The sequence below is a fragment of the Cervus elaphus genome, chromosome X, assembly GCF_910594005.1.
Source record: "Cervus elaphus chromosome X, mCerEla1.1, whole genome shotgun sequence".
Classification (NCBI taxonomy): domain Eukaryota; kingdom Metazoa; phylum Chordata; class Mammalia; order Artiodactyla; family Cervidae; genus Cervus; species Cervus elaphus.
In genome coordinates, this window is record NC_057848.1 from 32,714,759 (window position 1) to 32,732,958 (window position 18,200).

At 38.4% G+C, this 18,200-nt stretch overlaps 1 protein-coding gene across 3 annotated transcripts in view; it reads right to left on the reverse strand.

Annotated features, from left to right (window-relative positions):
* Positions 1-8,190: 8,190 nt before the first annotated feature.
* ACSL4 (acyl-CoA synthetase long chain family member 4) overlaps positions 8,191-18,200 on the reverse strand; it is a 68,647-nt gene continuing 58,637 nt past the window's right edge. For all 3 annotated transcript variants that reach the window (XM_043895427.1, XM_043895425.1, XM_043895426.1), the window contains exons 15-16: positions 16,590-16,747; positions 8,191-11,128 (exon numbers count right to left, since the gene is read on the reverse strand). In XM_043895427.1, the coding sequence (XP_043751362.1) occupies positions 10,971-11,128; positions 16,590-16,747 (316 nt within the window). In that variant the 3' untranslated portion in view covers positions 8,191-10,970. The remainder of the gene's footprint in view (positions 11,129-16,589; positions 16,748-18,200) is intronic.

Genomic DNA, 18,200 nt, shown 5'->3' on the forward strand with positions numbered 1-18,200 from the left:
TGTTCACAGGTTTATTGCCGGTTTCTGTGCCAGGCCCTGGGTTAGGAGTGGAGAATTCAGATGAGACTCGCTTCCTCCCGTAATGAGGCTAACGTTCTAGGGTGTGGGGGTTACCCAAACCCTTACAACACTGTGTGGTAAAAGTCCTATTAGATACAAATAAGGCAAACTTGCATTTTCGTTCTGGGTTGGCCACCTACCAGCTCTGTTACCTTGAGCAAAGTCACTTAACTTCTCTGTGTTCCAGTTTCGTCTTTTGTAAAATGGAGATTATAATAAAAGTGCTCACTGTAGGGTTTTGTGGCAAGGATTGAATAAGATAATGCTGAGAAAGCACCTAGAATAGTGCTTTGAGCATATTAAATGTTTAATAATGTCAGCAGTGGTTATAGGCCTGCTCAGTTGTGTCCGACTCTTTGCAACCCCATGGACTGTAGACCACCAGGCTCCTCTGTCCATGGGATTCTCCAGGCAAGAATACTGGAGTCGGTTGCCATGTCCTCCTCCAGGGGTGATCTTCCCGGATCAGGGATCAAACCCATGTCTCCTGCACTGGCAGGCAGATTCTTTACCACTGATCCACCTGGGAAGCCCTCACCCATGGCTACTTCATCATTAATGATAAGCATATGGTGCTATAGGGCCCAGAAGAGGGGCATTTAACTCATCCTCAGAGAGCTCATAGCAGCCGTCCCTGCGGGTGTGACATTTGGGATGTTTTGAATAGGAAGTAGTCACTCGGACCCTTCCTCCATGTGGAAAGCAATGTCCACAACATGTGGGTAAGGAAAACAACAGCGTTCACCTCCTCTCACCCCTGCATCATGAAGGGCTGGCACAGCATCCTTGCCTTGGGAGTGCCAGGTGCTTTGATGGGGGCCTCTGAGCTGGAAGATGCTGTGGGAACATTTAGGAATATTGGGATTGGGACCCAGACCAAGTGAGAAATTGGTTCCCACAGTGGATAAGCAAAGCTTGACTTGAAACTAGTTGCTAAAAGAAAAATCAAGACCAGTTGTGTCAACTACCACGTGTTTGTTTTAATTCTGACTTTGGGGGCAATAGTGCTTCACTGGTTCTTTATTCACCCAACATAGGCATGCTGGAGCCTGGTAATTTCCCACTGCCTCAAAACATGAACATTTCTGGGCCCCTCTGTTGCTCTCCAAATTGTGCCTGGCCCACATCATGACCATATCTGATTCTATTCATATTGTTTTTCCCTGCAAACTCTTAAGCCTTCTATGTTGTCCTAATTTTACTCATCCTTCATGGTCTAGACTTTCTCATTTGTTCATGAAATATTTTCTTTTTTATGTTGAGGTATAATTGACATATAACATTTATTAGTTATAAGTGTACAACATAATGCTTCGATATTTGAATATACTGTGACATGATCACCACAATAAGGTGAGTGAACATCAGTCACCACACACAGTTACAAAATTTTTCTTGTGATGGGAACTTTTAATATCTACTTCCTTAGCAACTTATGAATATGCAGTACAGTATTATTAACTATAGTCACCAGGCTGTACATTACATCCCCAAGACATATTTATTTTATACCTGGAAATTTGTAACTTTGACCCTCTTCACCCCTTTCTCCCACATACCTCCCAACAACCACCAATGTTTTTTTCTATGAGCTTGTTTTTCGGTTTTTTTAGATTTCACACATAAATGAGATCACGCAGTATTTCTCTTTCTCTGACTTATTTCATTTATTCCATTGTATATATACACCACATTTTCTTTTTTCATTCATCCATCGATGGACACTTAGGTTGTTTCCATATCTTGGTTATTGTAAATAATACTGCAGTGAACATGGGGATGCATATATCTTTTCAAGTTAGTATTTTCATTTTCTCCAGATAAACACCCAGAAGTGGAATTGCTCAATCATATGATAGGAACCTCAATACTATTTTTAATTGTTTGAGGAGCTTCCATACTATTTTCCATAGTGGCTGCACCAATCTACATTCCTACCAACAGTGCATGAGGACTCCCTTTTCTCCACATCTTCATCAAACTTGTTATTTCTTGTCTTCCTGGTAATAGCCATCCTAACAGGTGTGAGGTTGTAGCTCACTGTGATTTTGACTCACCTGAAATATTTTCTGAGAATGTACTATGTGCCAGGCACAGTGGCAGACACTAGAGATATAGCAGTGAACAAGTCAGACACAGTCTGTCTACCTTCTCAGAGCTGACAGTCTGCCTGGAACTATGACATGAAAACAAAGCATTGTGACCATGAGTCACCAGAGTTTTCTCAGAGGAGGGATCTATCTAAAATAGTGCTTTCCAATTGTTTTCATCACATAGCACACATAGATAACATATATGACCCCTAGGATAAATGGGTAATAAAGTAGCCTGCCAGGGAGCTCTGGCCACTCCAAGGGCAGAGGGCATCAATATCTCAGGCACACCTAGCATCTCTGGTTGAGAATCTCAAGTTATAACCCATGGCATTGTTGCTCTCATTCCACTTTGTCCTTGTAGGCTGATGGGCACAGAAGGGATGCTGCTGCAGATGAATATGCACTCTTCGTTATTAACTAGAAGTTGGTAAGAGTCACTTTTGCCTCTTCAGCATTAGGCTTAGACTGGAGGCTCCAAGGAAGGCTTCCTGGACAACTGAAGCCTAAATGGATCTCTGTCTCTTCCAAATTCCTACATACTGAGAGTCTTCAGTTCACAGTTCAACTTCTAATTCACCCCCATAGTCTGCTATTTCGTACTGACAGCACAAGAACATCGTCTACCCTATAGCATCAAGCTCCGAAGTACTTCTTCAGTGTCATGTTTCAAGACCAAAGAAGTCTTATTGGAACTTAAAAGGGTCTTAAAACAGAAATGGCTTTGTTATCTAAGAAACATTCAGTGCTGAAGCCATCTTTTAAAACTTCAAAGAGAAAGTCCCAGAGCTGTAAGAGAATGAAGTAACTGGCCTTCTTCCTGGAGACAGGATGCTGAAGCCCCACAACTCCAGGCCAGTTTGGAGTTTTTCTTCTCAGAACACAACCAAAGATCAACCAAGATATCCCACAACCCCAGGAGATAGGGTCAAGGGAGCTATTGTTTATATCATAAGCAAAAGGGAAGAATTCACAAACAAAGAGAGCCCAAGGGGTGTCTTGCAGAGAAAATAAAGACTCCTGCTGAAATGAAACGGAAGAGTCCACATCCTTTCCTTCCCTTGGACTCCCTGAGAAAAGTTAATTCTCTCACCATCATGAATCCTAATGGCCAATGAAATGAAGATTTGGGTGAGAAATTATGTGATCTTGAGGAAGGCTGGGGTTCAAATGTGACAAATTTTAACTCATCTCTTTGCATTGCCTGCTGAAGTAGCTCATGATTCAGTCACTAGACAAGGAGGCTTCCTGATTTCCCTTTCTGGCCTCGTCTCTCCCCCATTCTTTTAAACAATTTTTTTTAGAATATTTATTTTATTTATTTGACTGTGCCAGGTCTTAGTTGCCAAACACGGGATCTTTAGTTGCAGCACAGGAACTGTTAGTTGTGGTATGTGGGATCTAGTTCTCTGACCAGGGATCAAACCTGGGCCCCCTACACTGGTAGCACAGAGACTTAGCCACTAGAGCACTAGGGAAGTTCCTCCCCCCATTCTTGGGGAGCTACACTGCTACTTTCCTATGTTGATGAGTACAATTCACCATCCCAAATTGAAAATGGGCATTGGAGTGCCCCATCCTAAGGAATGTCAAAGATACAGCTAAGGTAGAGCTGTTGGCCATAAAGAAAATATGTGCGGACATGTCTGTAATACATATGTATGTATACATATACATATATCTGATTCTGAGCTTCTTATAACTCCATGAGCTAGCAAAAAGCTGGCCACAAGAAGAAATACCTGACTTCAAAAGAATCATTTTCATAATTCTGCTTCAAAGTCTCCCTGGAGAGACACATGGATAGGTCAACATATTCTCTCTTCTTTTCTCTTTTTCCTTGTCCCTAGGAGTCTCTTGACTCTTATTAGTATTGTTGTTGTTGATTTCTCACAGCCCCAAGGCAAAAAATATGAATTAGATAAAGTTGATGGTTAGCACTTCCAAGTGGTCCCACCACTAAAGCCCATTTCTGATTCTTGATACCCTTAGGAGTGTCTTCCAAGAAACAAACTGATTCAAGATTTCATTCTCTCAGAATCTCTCACGTTTTCAGGTGTCAAAGGAAATAGATCATCTGTCCCACAAAAGAAAAATCAATCCCATATCAACAGTAGAGGATTAGGGGAGCCAACAGTTAACCGGGAGCCTCCTATCTTGGTAAGCTGTGAAGACTGCCCTCTCTTCTGTGAATTATTTTGTATAATAGTTTAATCTAAGGACAGGTGTCAAAGGAACTTACAGATCTAGGGAAAAGGTCACTGTTGACCAATGAGAGAGGATGAGGCACGGATACTGTTTTTTGTTTGTTTGGGTTTTGGTGGTGGTTGTTGCTGTTAAACTTCCCATGTGATTCCTAAGTGAAGGCAGGATGAAGAACAACTTGGAGTGATGTGCTTGGCAGATTGGAAAACACAGAAATGAAAGAGAATGGAAGGTTTCTGTTGTGGAGATATGGTAAGACAAGTAAAGAGAGAGCTTCTGATTCAGGGACTTGAATACCAAGACATGGTGATTTGAATAAAAACAGCATCAACAAGGTGGTATTTTAAGGTTAGTCTGGCAGAGCTCTGGACAAGATGGAGTATACTGAGTATACCGGCTGTGATGGAAAGAAAAGACTTGCCAAGAAACTACTTGGGAGGTCAGTATAGCTGTGTTGGTTACTCAGATGGTAAAGAATCCGCCTGCATGCAGGATACCCAGACTCAGTCCCTGGGTTGGGAAGATCCCCTGGAGAAGGGAATGGCTACCCACTCTGGTATTCTTGCTCGGAGAATCCCATGGACAGAGGAGCCTGGCAGGCTACAGTCCATAGGGTAGCAAACAGTCAGAGAAGACTGAGCGACTAAGCACTCAGGCATGCATAGCTGATATAGGTGAAAAGTAGTGAAGGTCTGATCTGTGGTAGTAATTGCAGGAAGAGAGTAGGAAATGAACTTTAGGTACATGAGGTCAAGTCTCCCAAAAACTAAGCCCAACTGAGACCGAAAGCAGATGCAAACAGTGAAATATACTGACATACTTCAGGTATTTTAAGTTCACCCAAGTTGTCTGTGCCCCTTATTTCACAGCTGCCTAGGTCTACTTCCTCCTATTCAAGCCCACAAAGATGTTGCTCATCAGATGAGCCTTTCAGGTTCTCCCACACCCTTAATTAAATACATTTGTTTCCAAAATTGATCAGTTTGAGATCAGTTTGACATTGAATATGAGTGGAATTGGTTCATCCTCTTCTCCTCCAACACATCCAAATACACCCAACCTTCAACTTCTCCCATCAATCTTGCCTCCTCAGGCCAGACATGTCTGATCCTACTCAGGATGCTCGTGTTAGCAAGATTTAGGGCATTTTCAGGATGCCAGAAGATTCCCTCATGCCCCTTTCTAGGCAACACCACCACTTTCTTCAGAGAAAACCATTATTCTGGGTTCTATCACTGTTGTGGCTATTCTTCATATAAACTTCATATAAATAGAATCATAATGTACTGTGAATAGCTTCTTTCATACAACATAATTATCTGTGAATATAATTTATCCATATCTTTGCATGTAGTTTATTCTTTTTATTTGCTATGTAGCATTTCCTTGTATGAATATACCACAATTTCTATCTATTCTCCTGTTGATAGCCATTATAGTTGTTTCCAATTTGTGGGTCATTACGAATAGTGCTGACATGGGGTTTCCCAAATGGCCCAGCCAAGATCACCTTACAGCAAAGCTTTTTTAACAAACTCCACCCACATTGTTCTGGGTAATTTTCTTGAATACTTGAAATCCCCCTCCCTTTATTTGGTTCTCTCTCTCTCGAAGTTCTGTTGTTCAAATGATGAATCACCTGGACTGACTCTTTAATACCCTTACCTTTTTGGTCCTATTTTTCATCTTTAAAAAATACTTTGTTTGGAATTAGGTAGTAGTGATAGTGGCACAACATTTTTGTGAATATAATTAATACCATCTAATTGCACACTCAACAATGATTAAAGCAACATTTCATTATATATATATTTTACCACAATATTTTGGCCCCTCCAAAAAATCTACTTTGAGAAATTTCCTCTACCAGTTCTTCCAATTTTTCATTTTAGCCATCATATTTATAATAAGAGCTGGGCTTTGTTTTCTATATATTACTTTTTCCTGCAGCTCTCTGCTCTTATTTAATGATAGTTTTCAAGTTTTTTTATGAAAATTTATCTTACAGAACCAATTTGCTCTTTTCTCTAGTCTTCAAAGGTAATCCTTGCCTTCTCATCTAACAAGAAAATACTAGTACTGACTGGGAGGTCTAACAGTGTGGTTGTCTCTGAGGTAGAGGAGGTGGATGAGAGCAAGGGATAGCTTTCCTTCATGGACTTCATAGGATAGCTGACTTTCAACCTGTGCTTTCCAAAGAGTGGCTTGCACACTCTCTAGAGCTGTGCTATCCAACATGGAAATGAAATGAAAAACTCAGTTGCTCAGTCACACTAACCACATCTCCAATGCTTGATGGCCTAGTGGTACTGTAATCGATAGCACAGATACAAAACATTTCCAACCTCACAGAGTTCCATCGGACAGCACCATCTTGTGGGGTCATGAAATCAGTGTAGAGAGGGTGACAACCAGCATTTAAATAAACGAGAGTCACTGGTCATCTCATTGTTTTTTTTTTCACATAAACACTGTCATAAAATATTGTTTCATATACACAGAAGCAGGGGCTTCCCAGGTGGCTCAGTATAAAGAACCGGCCTGCCAAGGCAGGAGATGCAAGTTTGATTGCTAGGTCAGGAAGATCCCCAGGAGAGGGAAATGGCGACCCACTCCAGTATCCTTGCCTGAAAAGTCCTATGGATAGGGAAGCCTGGTGGGCTACAGTCCATGGGATCACAGAGCCAGACACGACTGAGGGACTGAGCAGGATACACAGAAGTGTATGGTCACAGCATACCTGAAAGCACTGCTGAATGTGTATGCACAGCCCTGCTTTTTAAAGAGAGAACATGGGAGTGACAGAAACTCTTGATACCTAGTAGCATGGCATCATCTACAGCCTCATATCCCTCTAGGAAACTTGGGACCGAGGGCATCTTAAAAAAACAAAAACTCACCTTGGGATAGCAAAATCACAATAAGAAAGCTAGATGTGATGGGACTTAGGGTCAATTACACTCCTTATTTCTTCTGTCATTCATCTTTCTCTATTTACAAAGGGCTTTTTTTTTTTTAAAGTCCAGTCTTCCCCCTTTCTTTCTTTGATATAGGAAAAAGAAACTAAAGCTAAGGGAGTGTTATGAGATTTGTCCATGGCTACAAAACTAGTGACAGTGAGCCCAGGTCTCCTCACCTCTAAATCCAGAACTCTTTCTACCAAGTCTTCAGGGGCTAGCAGTCCTTTGAGTCCCTGAGTGTGCCAGCATGTTAAAACACTTGACTGATGAATGTTACCTGGATACAACAACAATGATGATAACAGCTAACATATGTTTTTGTTGGTGCTGGTAACATATGCTTACTATGTTTTAAACAGTTTAACTCATTTTACCCTCACAACCATCCTATTATCAATGCACCTCATTTTTCAGGAAGCAGAAATGCAGTGGAGAGATGTTAACGAACTTGCCCAGTCACACACCTAGTGAGTGGCAAAGCCAGGAAATAGACTCAGGCAATGGTTCCCCGTCTCTAATACCATTTTATATACACCCTTGTATAACTCAGGTAACTTAATTTTTCCCTAAATTTTAATTAGCCTGAAGGTAACAATTATTTATTAGCACATGCTAACAATCCACACAACATGATGTTTTGTCCCACAGTATCAGTGCTACAAACGAATTTTACTCTACTAACTGTACAAAAGTAACAGCTTTGGGTTCAATCCTCCAAACTAATGGATGTGATTTCCACAAACCAGGTTATCTGCTTAATGCAATTCTATAAACCTAGAGATCAGTACTTTTGAAATATGTGTTTAAAAGTTTGGTTAATATTCTTCAAATTTGCAGATTTTATCCTGGCACATAATTAAGCACGAACTGGCTTGATAACATGGGTGGATTTATTTCTTAAGATTCAAGTGCAAACTTAAAAACCAGAGCAAAGCTTTTCATCAAGGAAAACATGAAAATCTAAGTAACAATCCGGCAATCGTGCATTTGAACAGAAAATACAAATATGAATACATTCTAATTTGTAACTACATTTGAAAATTAAAATATTTCTCTCCAAATCTCAAATATCCCACAATCTTTAATCTGTTTTCATCTTGCTATTCCAGAAACATCTGTAATGTGCCATCAGGAAAATATAGGCAAAGATTATTAATCAATCTTTATGACCATGGAAACATTCTTAACTTCTGACTTTTTGAATCATTCATCTGTATCTCAGTTCCAAAAAGTGATACAATTATACCTCCACTCCAGAAAAAAAAAGAATCAATACAAATATCAAGGAGGCAAAATACTTTCACATAAAGCAAAAGTCACAGGTGTTTGACTTAGAAATGTACATACTTGTAGGAAATTTTGGAGGCAAGATACTTTCATGTAATTAAAGCAAAAGTCACAGGTGTTCGTCTTAGAAATGTACATACTTGTAGGAAATTTTTAAAGTACAACTTTATTTGATGGCTGACATGTAATAATAACAGTGAACAATTTAAACCGGTATAAAAATGTAGGATCAAAATCTGTAGGCTCAAATACTTGAAAAGTCACCATGAATATGGAAAGATCTGTTTACATACATAAACAAGTGTATTTGTTGATGAAAAATCACGGGGTAGTGGCATCTCCCTGGTCCCTTAACAATATTTGGATTTTCACAAAGAATTAGCAGCACCCATCCTTAAGTGTTAATTACGTGTTTCTAAAGGACCCATACAACAGATTAGTTGGCAGTGTTCTAGCTTTTGGGAGATGGGAGTGGGTGGGGGTGCAAATATCTGAGTATGTATGCATGCACTCACACATTTTAAATCACCATTCCAAAAGGGGAGGTCACATACTAAAAAAGTCTAAGTACATCATCCTTAGAGGGTCAACAGTGGGCCAGGAACAGCAGAAGCTGAACAGTAGTCTACTTGTAAGAATGGTTTTTCACTCTTCAAAGGCAATTTGGGAAGAATGAGAATACTCACATACACATAACTTCAGGGGGCCTTGCTTCAAATTTTACATTGCAGACACTGAACATTCTTTACAAAAACCTTCATTCTTGCTTATAATAACACCAGATGATTTTTCCTTTTAACCACCATATACATAATATTTAAATATTTTCTTTATAAATATTCTAGAGCAAAAAGAATGTGTTTTGTTGCAGTGGTGGCCCACAACTGTACAAAGCAATATAAGCAACATATATATATAGGCATATATATATATATGTATATATATAAAATGACTAAGAAAAAAGTGCAAAGAATAACAGTATTAAGAAGTTTTGTGGGTTTTTTTTTTTTTTTACAGTAACTATGGTTCAAGTGTGACTATATTTCAGGGATATATAATCCCAGATTTCAATTAAAGATTCAAAAAGAAGCCCACACACAAAGTTACTGCACAAATATCAGTCCCTTACTGAGTAACTTCCCTTCTCCCAAATCCAGCATTTCCAGTTTCTAAACTCTTCTTACAAACAGGAAAAAAGTAGTAACAGTGTTCTTCCCTTTAACTTCCCCAAATTCGTCCAAGTTAATTAATCATTCATAGATTTAAACAAGATAGCAGGGAATTCATTTATCATAATCCGCTTTGCTAAAATTAAAGCAAAATGAAATGCTTTTAGAAATACAAATTGATCAAGAATCAAATCAGCAATAGCAAACAGACCTTAAATTATGAGTGTGATATGATACACTTTAAAATCAATCCCTGTTATCAAAGATAAATTCAGAGTCTAAATCCTTTCCCAGGTTCAATGCTATGCAAGGGTCAGGATTCTAAATACTCAGGATATCATCACCTTTTCTGACAGAGAAAATGCTCCCACTAAAATTTGATTAAATTTCTATCATTTTAACTCTTGATTTCAGTCTTATTTTGAACAGAGAAAGGCAATTTTCAGCATTTTGAAGATGTACTTTTATACTTAAGCCATTCAAATAATTAGTTACTGATTTTTCATCTCCAAGTTTCAAATAACAGTTCAATTTCCCTTTAATTGTATTACTAGATATTTTTTGGTGCATTTATATGTTTTTATTCTAACTTCAGGCACTGCAATTATTCACAATATTATAATGATTCTACGTCTAACCTACACAACAATTATGAATCCTAAAATGGTTTCCAATGTTTTTATTTGATTCCGTATATTATATTACAAATCAAGACAAATGGTTGGAAGAGAATTTTAAAGCCCTGCAGCACTTCTGCTTTGAGTAATGTTAATACATTTTTTTGGTCATGCTTAATATTTAAGCATCTTCTGAACTAGGAAGACAGTAGACGTTGGAAGTTGCAAATTTCCTCAAACTACATTCTACTCCAGCTCTAATTTATTTTGTTCAACATTAAATTTTTTTCTTTAATGAAACAAGTATAATCTTAGGCCAATTTTTAAAAACAGAAAGTTTTGTTCTAAAATTAATAACACAGCTACAGGGAAATAACTTTTCAATTTCAGCTTCACTAGAACTATGGAAACTAGTTAAAGTAGACTTAATCACTTTTGGTTTTGATTTTTTGTTACTATGTCTTTAGAACGATACACTTTACATTCTAACAGACAGTTCAACGACCCGAGGCTTAAAACTCTAGAACCAAAAAAACACCAAGCCACCTTCTGCACAACTGTAAATACGAGCTCAGCATTTTATTTGCCCCCATACATTCGCTCAATGTCTTTGAGGTAATGGTTCTTCAGTTCCTTCCTTTTCAGTTTGAAAGCATCAGTGACCAAACCAGTTTCAGGGGTCCAGGGCTCTGGGCTTAAGCGAACCTTGATTGGAATTTCAAATCGCTCCAGTTTCACTGAAATGAGAAGTGTGGGGGCAGGGAGAGGAAAGGGGGAGAGAGGGAGGAAAGGAGGGGGAAGAGTGAGAGAGAGAAACAATAAAACATGAATTTTGCAGGATTTAGGTGATGCAGGTGATGAGACAAACTTACTTAATGGTATGTTATAGTTAATTAAATACCACCACCTTATAATTTCATTTTATACATCTCAAAGTACACATCAATTGTTTCAGTTGGATGGTTTTGGTCTATGCAGTTTTTTTCCCTAATATATATGTCCCCAGGTGGTGCAGTGGTAAAGAATCTGCCTGCCAATGCAGGAGATGCAGGTTCCATCCCTGGCTCGGAAAGATTCCCCAGAGAAGGGCATGGCAACCCACTCCAGTGTTCTTGCCTGGAGAATCCCATGGACAGAGGAGCCTGGCAGGCTACAATCCACGGGGTTGCAAAGAGTCGGACACAACCGAGTACACACACACACACTATATATATGTGTGTGTGTAGACATCCTCCGATTTAGAGTCTATCTGCTGCTCCCTCTGCCTCGAATGGCCTTCCCTATTGTAGCTGCACAGCTCACTTCCTTACTTCATCCAAGTGTCTGTTCAACTGCCACCTCCTCAAAGAGGATTTCCCTGACCACTCCTAACAAAACACAAGTCCCTTTGTCTCTCTCTACCCCCTTATGCTATCTTTTCTTCAAAATACTTATCACCACCCCATACATTGTTTATGTGTCTCACTTATTAAAATGTAAGCTTCATGAAAGCAGGGGTTTTGTTCTATTCACTGCCATTCACAGGCTACATTGAGCCCTCAAGAAGCACATACATGTTTATTCACTCATTCCACAGGAAATTAGCCTCTAGATAACTGTTCTTCAGAAACTTTGATTCAAATAAGAATCAAAAGGGGGTTGTGAATTTCATACTTTTAAACGATACAAGAACTTTATTATAATTCAAATAAGAATCAAAAGGGGGTTGTGAATTTCATACTTTTAAACGATACAAGTTTGAGTTAGACAACACATGTTGAAAGAAATATAAGAAAAATGGTGAAAATAAAGAGAAGCAATCAATATAGTACTCAATAATTTTAAATTTCAATAAGTTATATTCAGTCAAGTTACTTATTATTAATACAATGTCTTCTTTAAGATTCTTTAAGGTCCTATTCCAGATTCTGAAGACCCACTACTAACAGTAATGTTAATCTACAGATGAGCTTTATTTTATATGCTATCATTTAAAACAGCAGTTTTGAAGACACAAATAAACATCGGCATGCTTTAAAACTACTACTAAACAGCCTTAGGTAACTTTAGGGATAACTTGGTTTTAGTAATAGGCACAAAGAACTCAAATTCAATGAAGCTTTTGTTCTAAGGCTAGTCTAAGTTTTATGAAAGCTTGGTTGAATTACTGAGTTTCTCATTAAAATAAGAGAAAAATATAAAGCTGAGTATGAAAAGTAATCTTTTGAACTACTTAGAACCAACTTCCTAAAAGTGATGCCTAAAAAGGTAAATAAAAGGATATGAAACTTGTTTCCCTGGTGGCTTCCCTGGTTGCTAAGATGGTAAAGAATCCACCTGCAATGCAGGAGATCCAGGTTTGATCCCTGGGTCAGGAACATCCCCTGGAGGAGGGCATGGCAACACTCTCCAGTATTCCTGCCTTGAGAATTCCATGGACAGAGAAGCCTGGCAGGCTACAATCTATGGGGTCGCAAAGTGTCGGACATGACTAAGCAACTAACACTATTAAAACTTGTTCAAATTAACTGTATCTACTCCAATGATACATTACAGCTCAGTTACACAGAGGTCCCTGAAATAAGGCCAAATCTGAATTTCAAGGGAATAACTCAAGTATTGATCGGGCTCCAAAATCTTTTATTTTGTATTACTTTCCCTGCTTACCTAGGTCCTATTCCAGAAACACTGACAACAATGACACAAAGCAGGCATATTATTTCAATTGCACACAAGCAAATAAAGCATACATATTTTTTAAATGCTGCATCAGAGGTTTCCCAGTTTTGGAAACACCTAAGCATTACCTAGTACCACAAGTTATAGGGAACAATAGGCAATCACACAGTTTCCTATAAAAAGGAAAAACTGCCAACAAGTGAAAAAGATTAGAGGAGACAATTTTTATCATGGCATTTTATCAGAATTACCTAGGACATTATGAAATGTGACCTGAAGGTGGCAGCAAATGTCAGGTTTTTTAGCCAGTGATAATTGTCAAATCACCCCAAAACAATTATTTTGCATTCTTATCAATACCTTGCACTTATATTTAAAACATGAAGAGGCCTGCTGTGAACAGTGCATGATCTCAGGCAGATTTAGCTGAGAACAATCAAAACTATTTTATACTTTTTTGCCTTAGTCTCTGAAATTAGGGCTTCTTTGGTGGCTCAAAAGTTAAAGAATGGGAGACCCAGGTTCTATCCCTGGGTTGGGAAGATCCCCTGGAGAAGGGAATGGTTACACACTCCAGTATTCTTGCCTAGAGAATTCCATGGACAGAGGAGCCTGGTGGGCTACAGTCCATGGGGCCACAAAGAATCAGACACAACTGAGTGACTAACACTTTCAGTTTCTGAAATTATAATCTGAAGCAAAAGATTAGTAAAATAAATCTTTTGTGGCACAGACAAGCTCTTGAGTTATACAGACTTAACTCATGATTACTGTTCATTAACCAAATCATGAATTGTTCAGTTTCATGCCCATTCCAAAGATAGGAAAGTTATGTAGATGTATTAGATCCTAGAATATTATTCCGTTTTCCAGCCTGAAAAACTTTCCTTATTATTGCTTTCACACAGTTAAATATTCAATGATGAATTATTCAAGTCACATTCTAGTCCATTAGTACTTTGAGAGTGACTAACAGCCTATTGGGGCTTCCCTGGTGGCTCAGCCTATTGACTGAAGTTGTTTTTAAAATACTACATTTAGACACAAGTGCTCAGGGCTGGTGCATTGGGAAGACCCAGAGGGATGGGATGGGGAGGGAGGTGGGAGGGGGGATCAGGATGGGGAACACATGTAAATCCATGGCTGATTCATGTCAGTGTATGGCAAAAACCACTACAATATTGTAAAGTAATTAGCCTCCAACTAATAAAAATAAATGAAAATAAATTAATTAATTAATTTTAAAAAAAGAAATTCAATGGCTAAGGATTCATACTAATAAAATAATTACATAAGAAAATAAATTGACTGGGAGGCAAGAACAGGTGGGGGTCTATTTGTTTAACAGTAGAGGGAAAAAGTCTAACAAGTAGATACTCCTATACTGGAATACTATTTAGGTAAAAAACATGGTAATGCAATTCTATATCTACTGACTTAGAAAAAAGTAGATGACATTGATACGTTAAGTATATATACCATATGTAATGTCACCACCCAAAGGTAAGTACTATCAAGTGATTTTTGCTTCCTCCTCTAAATTTTCTGTATTGTCCAGTAGTTTAGAATGAATATAGGTAACCTATCCTCAGAAAAATGATATTTTCATTTCTTGGAGGGATGGCAACAGGTTAAACTAGGTTAACAGCTTCCAATTAAGCATGAAGAGTACACAGTTTATACAGGTTCCTCTGGAAAATAAACAGTTTGAAAATAATTTTTTATATTAAAAAGGTATTAACCTCACAGGAAAAAAAAAATAGAAACGTGAGAAAGAGGACAGTAGGTGAGAGGACGCAACAAAATCTTAGAAGACCAAAAGCAAATTGGCTAAAAAGCTAATTGTTGACATTGAAGGACACTGACAGAGGCAAACCGACTTCCCGAGCCCACAGACAGAAGCTTCAGGGGCCAAAGAGAGAGATGAGAGGCGCACTGAAAACAGGAGGCTGACCCCCGCCTCTTTAGAGGACAGTTCTCACTCTGCTCTTCCCCAACCAGGCTGGAGACTGGTGTGCACGTGTGCTAAGTCGCTTCAGTCATGTCCAACTCTTTGTGACCCTATGGACTGTAGCCTGCCAGGCTCCTCTGTCCATGGGATTCTCCAGGTAAGAATATAGGAGTGGGTTGCCATGCCTTCCTCCATGGGATCTTCCCAACCCATGGATCAAACCTGCATTTCTTAAGTCTCCTGCATTGGCAAATGGGTTCTTTACCACTAGTGCCACCTTGGAAGCCCCAGCTAAACTAGAGACTCTGGACTCAAGGACACCAGGTACAGTAGAGGGAGGGAATAAAGCTGAAAACCTAAGAATTCAGTGAGGGGAAGATCTATGTACCCCAACCCCAGCCCCGAGTCCCTTTTGTGGCTGCCAGAAAACTGACACTTAGGTTAATATCACTCCAGGGAAGAGCGTGGAGAAGTCTTCTTTGCAGAAACAGTACTACCCAAGACATTAACATTTGAGTAACTTTTCATGAAGCCCAGTAAGTTTTCCAAATAGCTTTTTAGTACCTCATTCTCAAATATGAATGGACAAAGGTCAGCAGATGTATGTGAGGCTAACCAAAGCAAGCAGAAAGTGGAACTTGGAGGAAACAGAAACAGTAACAGGAGAAGAAAACTTCATAGAAGTTATCCTCAGAGGATGACTGCACCCATGAAAGAGCAACTGGAGCTACTAAAAGGACACTGAGAAAGCAGGAAAGAGCTCTTGAAAATTTAAATTCTGTTATTAGAAGCTGGAACTTCAATAGACTGAAGCAATGATAAAGTTGAGGGACCTGCCAGAATATAAAACAAAATGGAAGAGACAGAATACAAAACAAAAAATAGATATGAAAATAAGAGGATGAATGTAGAAGGTCAACAGTCATATAAAAGTAGTCCCAGATAAAAACATGAACCCAAAACTTAAAGGGGGGAAAGACTATGAAAGAAAAGCAAACACACAACAAAAGGTAAATGGGTATTTCCCAGAAACAAAGAGCAGAGATTTCTAGATTAAAAGGGCCCACACCAAGTAAGTATACACAATAGTAAAAGATTCACACCAGGGAACATGTGAAAGTCGCTCAGCCGTGTCCGACTCTTTGCAACCCCATGGACTATATAGTAAATGGAATTCTCCAGGCTAGAATACTGGAGTGGGTAGCCTTTCCCTTCTTCAAGGGACCCTCCCAACCCAGGAATCAAACTGAGGTCTCCTGCATTGCAGGCGGATTCTTTACCAACCGAGCTAGCAGGGAAGCCCAATGAGAACAAAGACTAGACCATTCCAAACACACACTAGATGACCACTTAGCAGGGATGCTGTGACATTCAATAAAGAACTAGATAGGTTACTTCACCATATAACATTTAAAGATCCTTTCAACAAGAAAATTCATTATATATAATTTAAGAGTCAGGTTTTTTTTTAAAAAAAACTTGTATTTTATTATCAAAACAAAACAAATAGACATCTTGAAAAGCCTAATGCATAGGACCTCATTAAATAACTTTTGAGGACTTCAGAAGACAAAAAATTTCTTACTTACTGGTATTTGCAGCTTCTCTAATCTCTTTCAGTATTTCAGCTTCCATGGCAGGGTTATTGCAGATATCAACCCAAGTTCCTTCTACCCCTTTCTGTTGTGCCAAAAGTGTCAACCGTTGCTGATTAGGAACCACAAAACTTATCACATAGGACTGGTCACTAAAAATTTAGATAATAAAACAGAACAGAAATTAAAACATAAATTCAACAAAAATAGTACATGTAAGTCCAAATACATATTTCTCTTGTTACAAGTTCATTAAGAAGTAATAAAGCCCATAGTACTGCCATAAACACAGACATATAGATAGACCAATGGAATAGAATACAGTCCAGAATAAATCCTTGCATATATGGTTAAATGATCTTCAACAAAAGCACCATGACCACTCAATGGGGAAAGGACAGTCTCTAAAACAAATGGTGCTGAAAGAATTGGATATCCACATACAAAGGAATGAAGCTGCATCTGTATCTTATAGCACATAGGGAAATTAACTCAAAATAGATCAAAGACCTAAACATGTAGGAGTTAAAATAATAAAACACCTTGAAGAAAACAAGGGGAAAGATTTATGACATTAGATTTGGCAATGCTTTCTTAGATATGATACCAAAAGCACAGGCAACAAAAGAAAAATAGATGAAGAGTACAACAAAAATAAAAAATTTTCTGTGTATCAAAGGTTACAACAGAGTATAAAAAGGCAATCTATGGGACTGGACAAACTATTTGCAAATGACATGTCTGATAAGGGGTTAATATCTAGCATGTATAAAGAATTCATACAACTCAATAACAACAACAAAATAATTCTATTAAAAAATGGGCAAAGACCTGAAACCATAAAACTCCTAGAGGAAAACAAAGGTGGAAGCTTTTTGACATAGGTGTGGTAATGATTTTTTTAATTAGACACCAAAAGCAAAGACAACAAAATCAAACACGTAGGAGCATATAAAATTAAAAAGCTTCTGCACAGCAAAGGAAGCCATCAACGAAATGAAAAGGCCACCTACAAAATGGGAGAAAAGCATTTGAAAATCATATCTGATACAGGGCTAATATCCAAAATACATAAAGAATTCATGTAACTCAATAGAAAAAAATATTCAGTTAAAATAGGTATGGGGATCTGAATAGACATTTCTCCAAAGAAGACATACAGATCAGATGGTCAACAGGTACATGAAAAGGTGCTCAATACCAGGGAAATGCAAATCAAAACCACAATAAGATATCACCTCATACCTGTTAAAATGGCTATTATCAAAAAGCCAAGAAATAACAAGTTTGGGGGAGGATGTGAAGAAAAAGGAACACTTGTGCACTGCTGATGGAAATGCAAATTGGTGCAGGCCCTACAGAAGACAGTATGGAGGCTCCTCAAAAAATTAAAAATGGAACTATCATATGATCCAGTAATCTAACTTCTTGGTATAAATCCAAAGGAAATGAAAACAGGATATCAAAGAGATAGCTGGTCCATGTTCACAGCTGCATAGTCCATGTAGTGGACTGCATGCATTAGTCCATAATAGCCAAGATACAGAAACAAATGTCTATCAGTGGATGAACGGATAAAGATGTGGTGTATATGTACAATGGAAT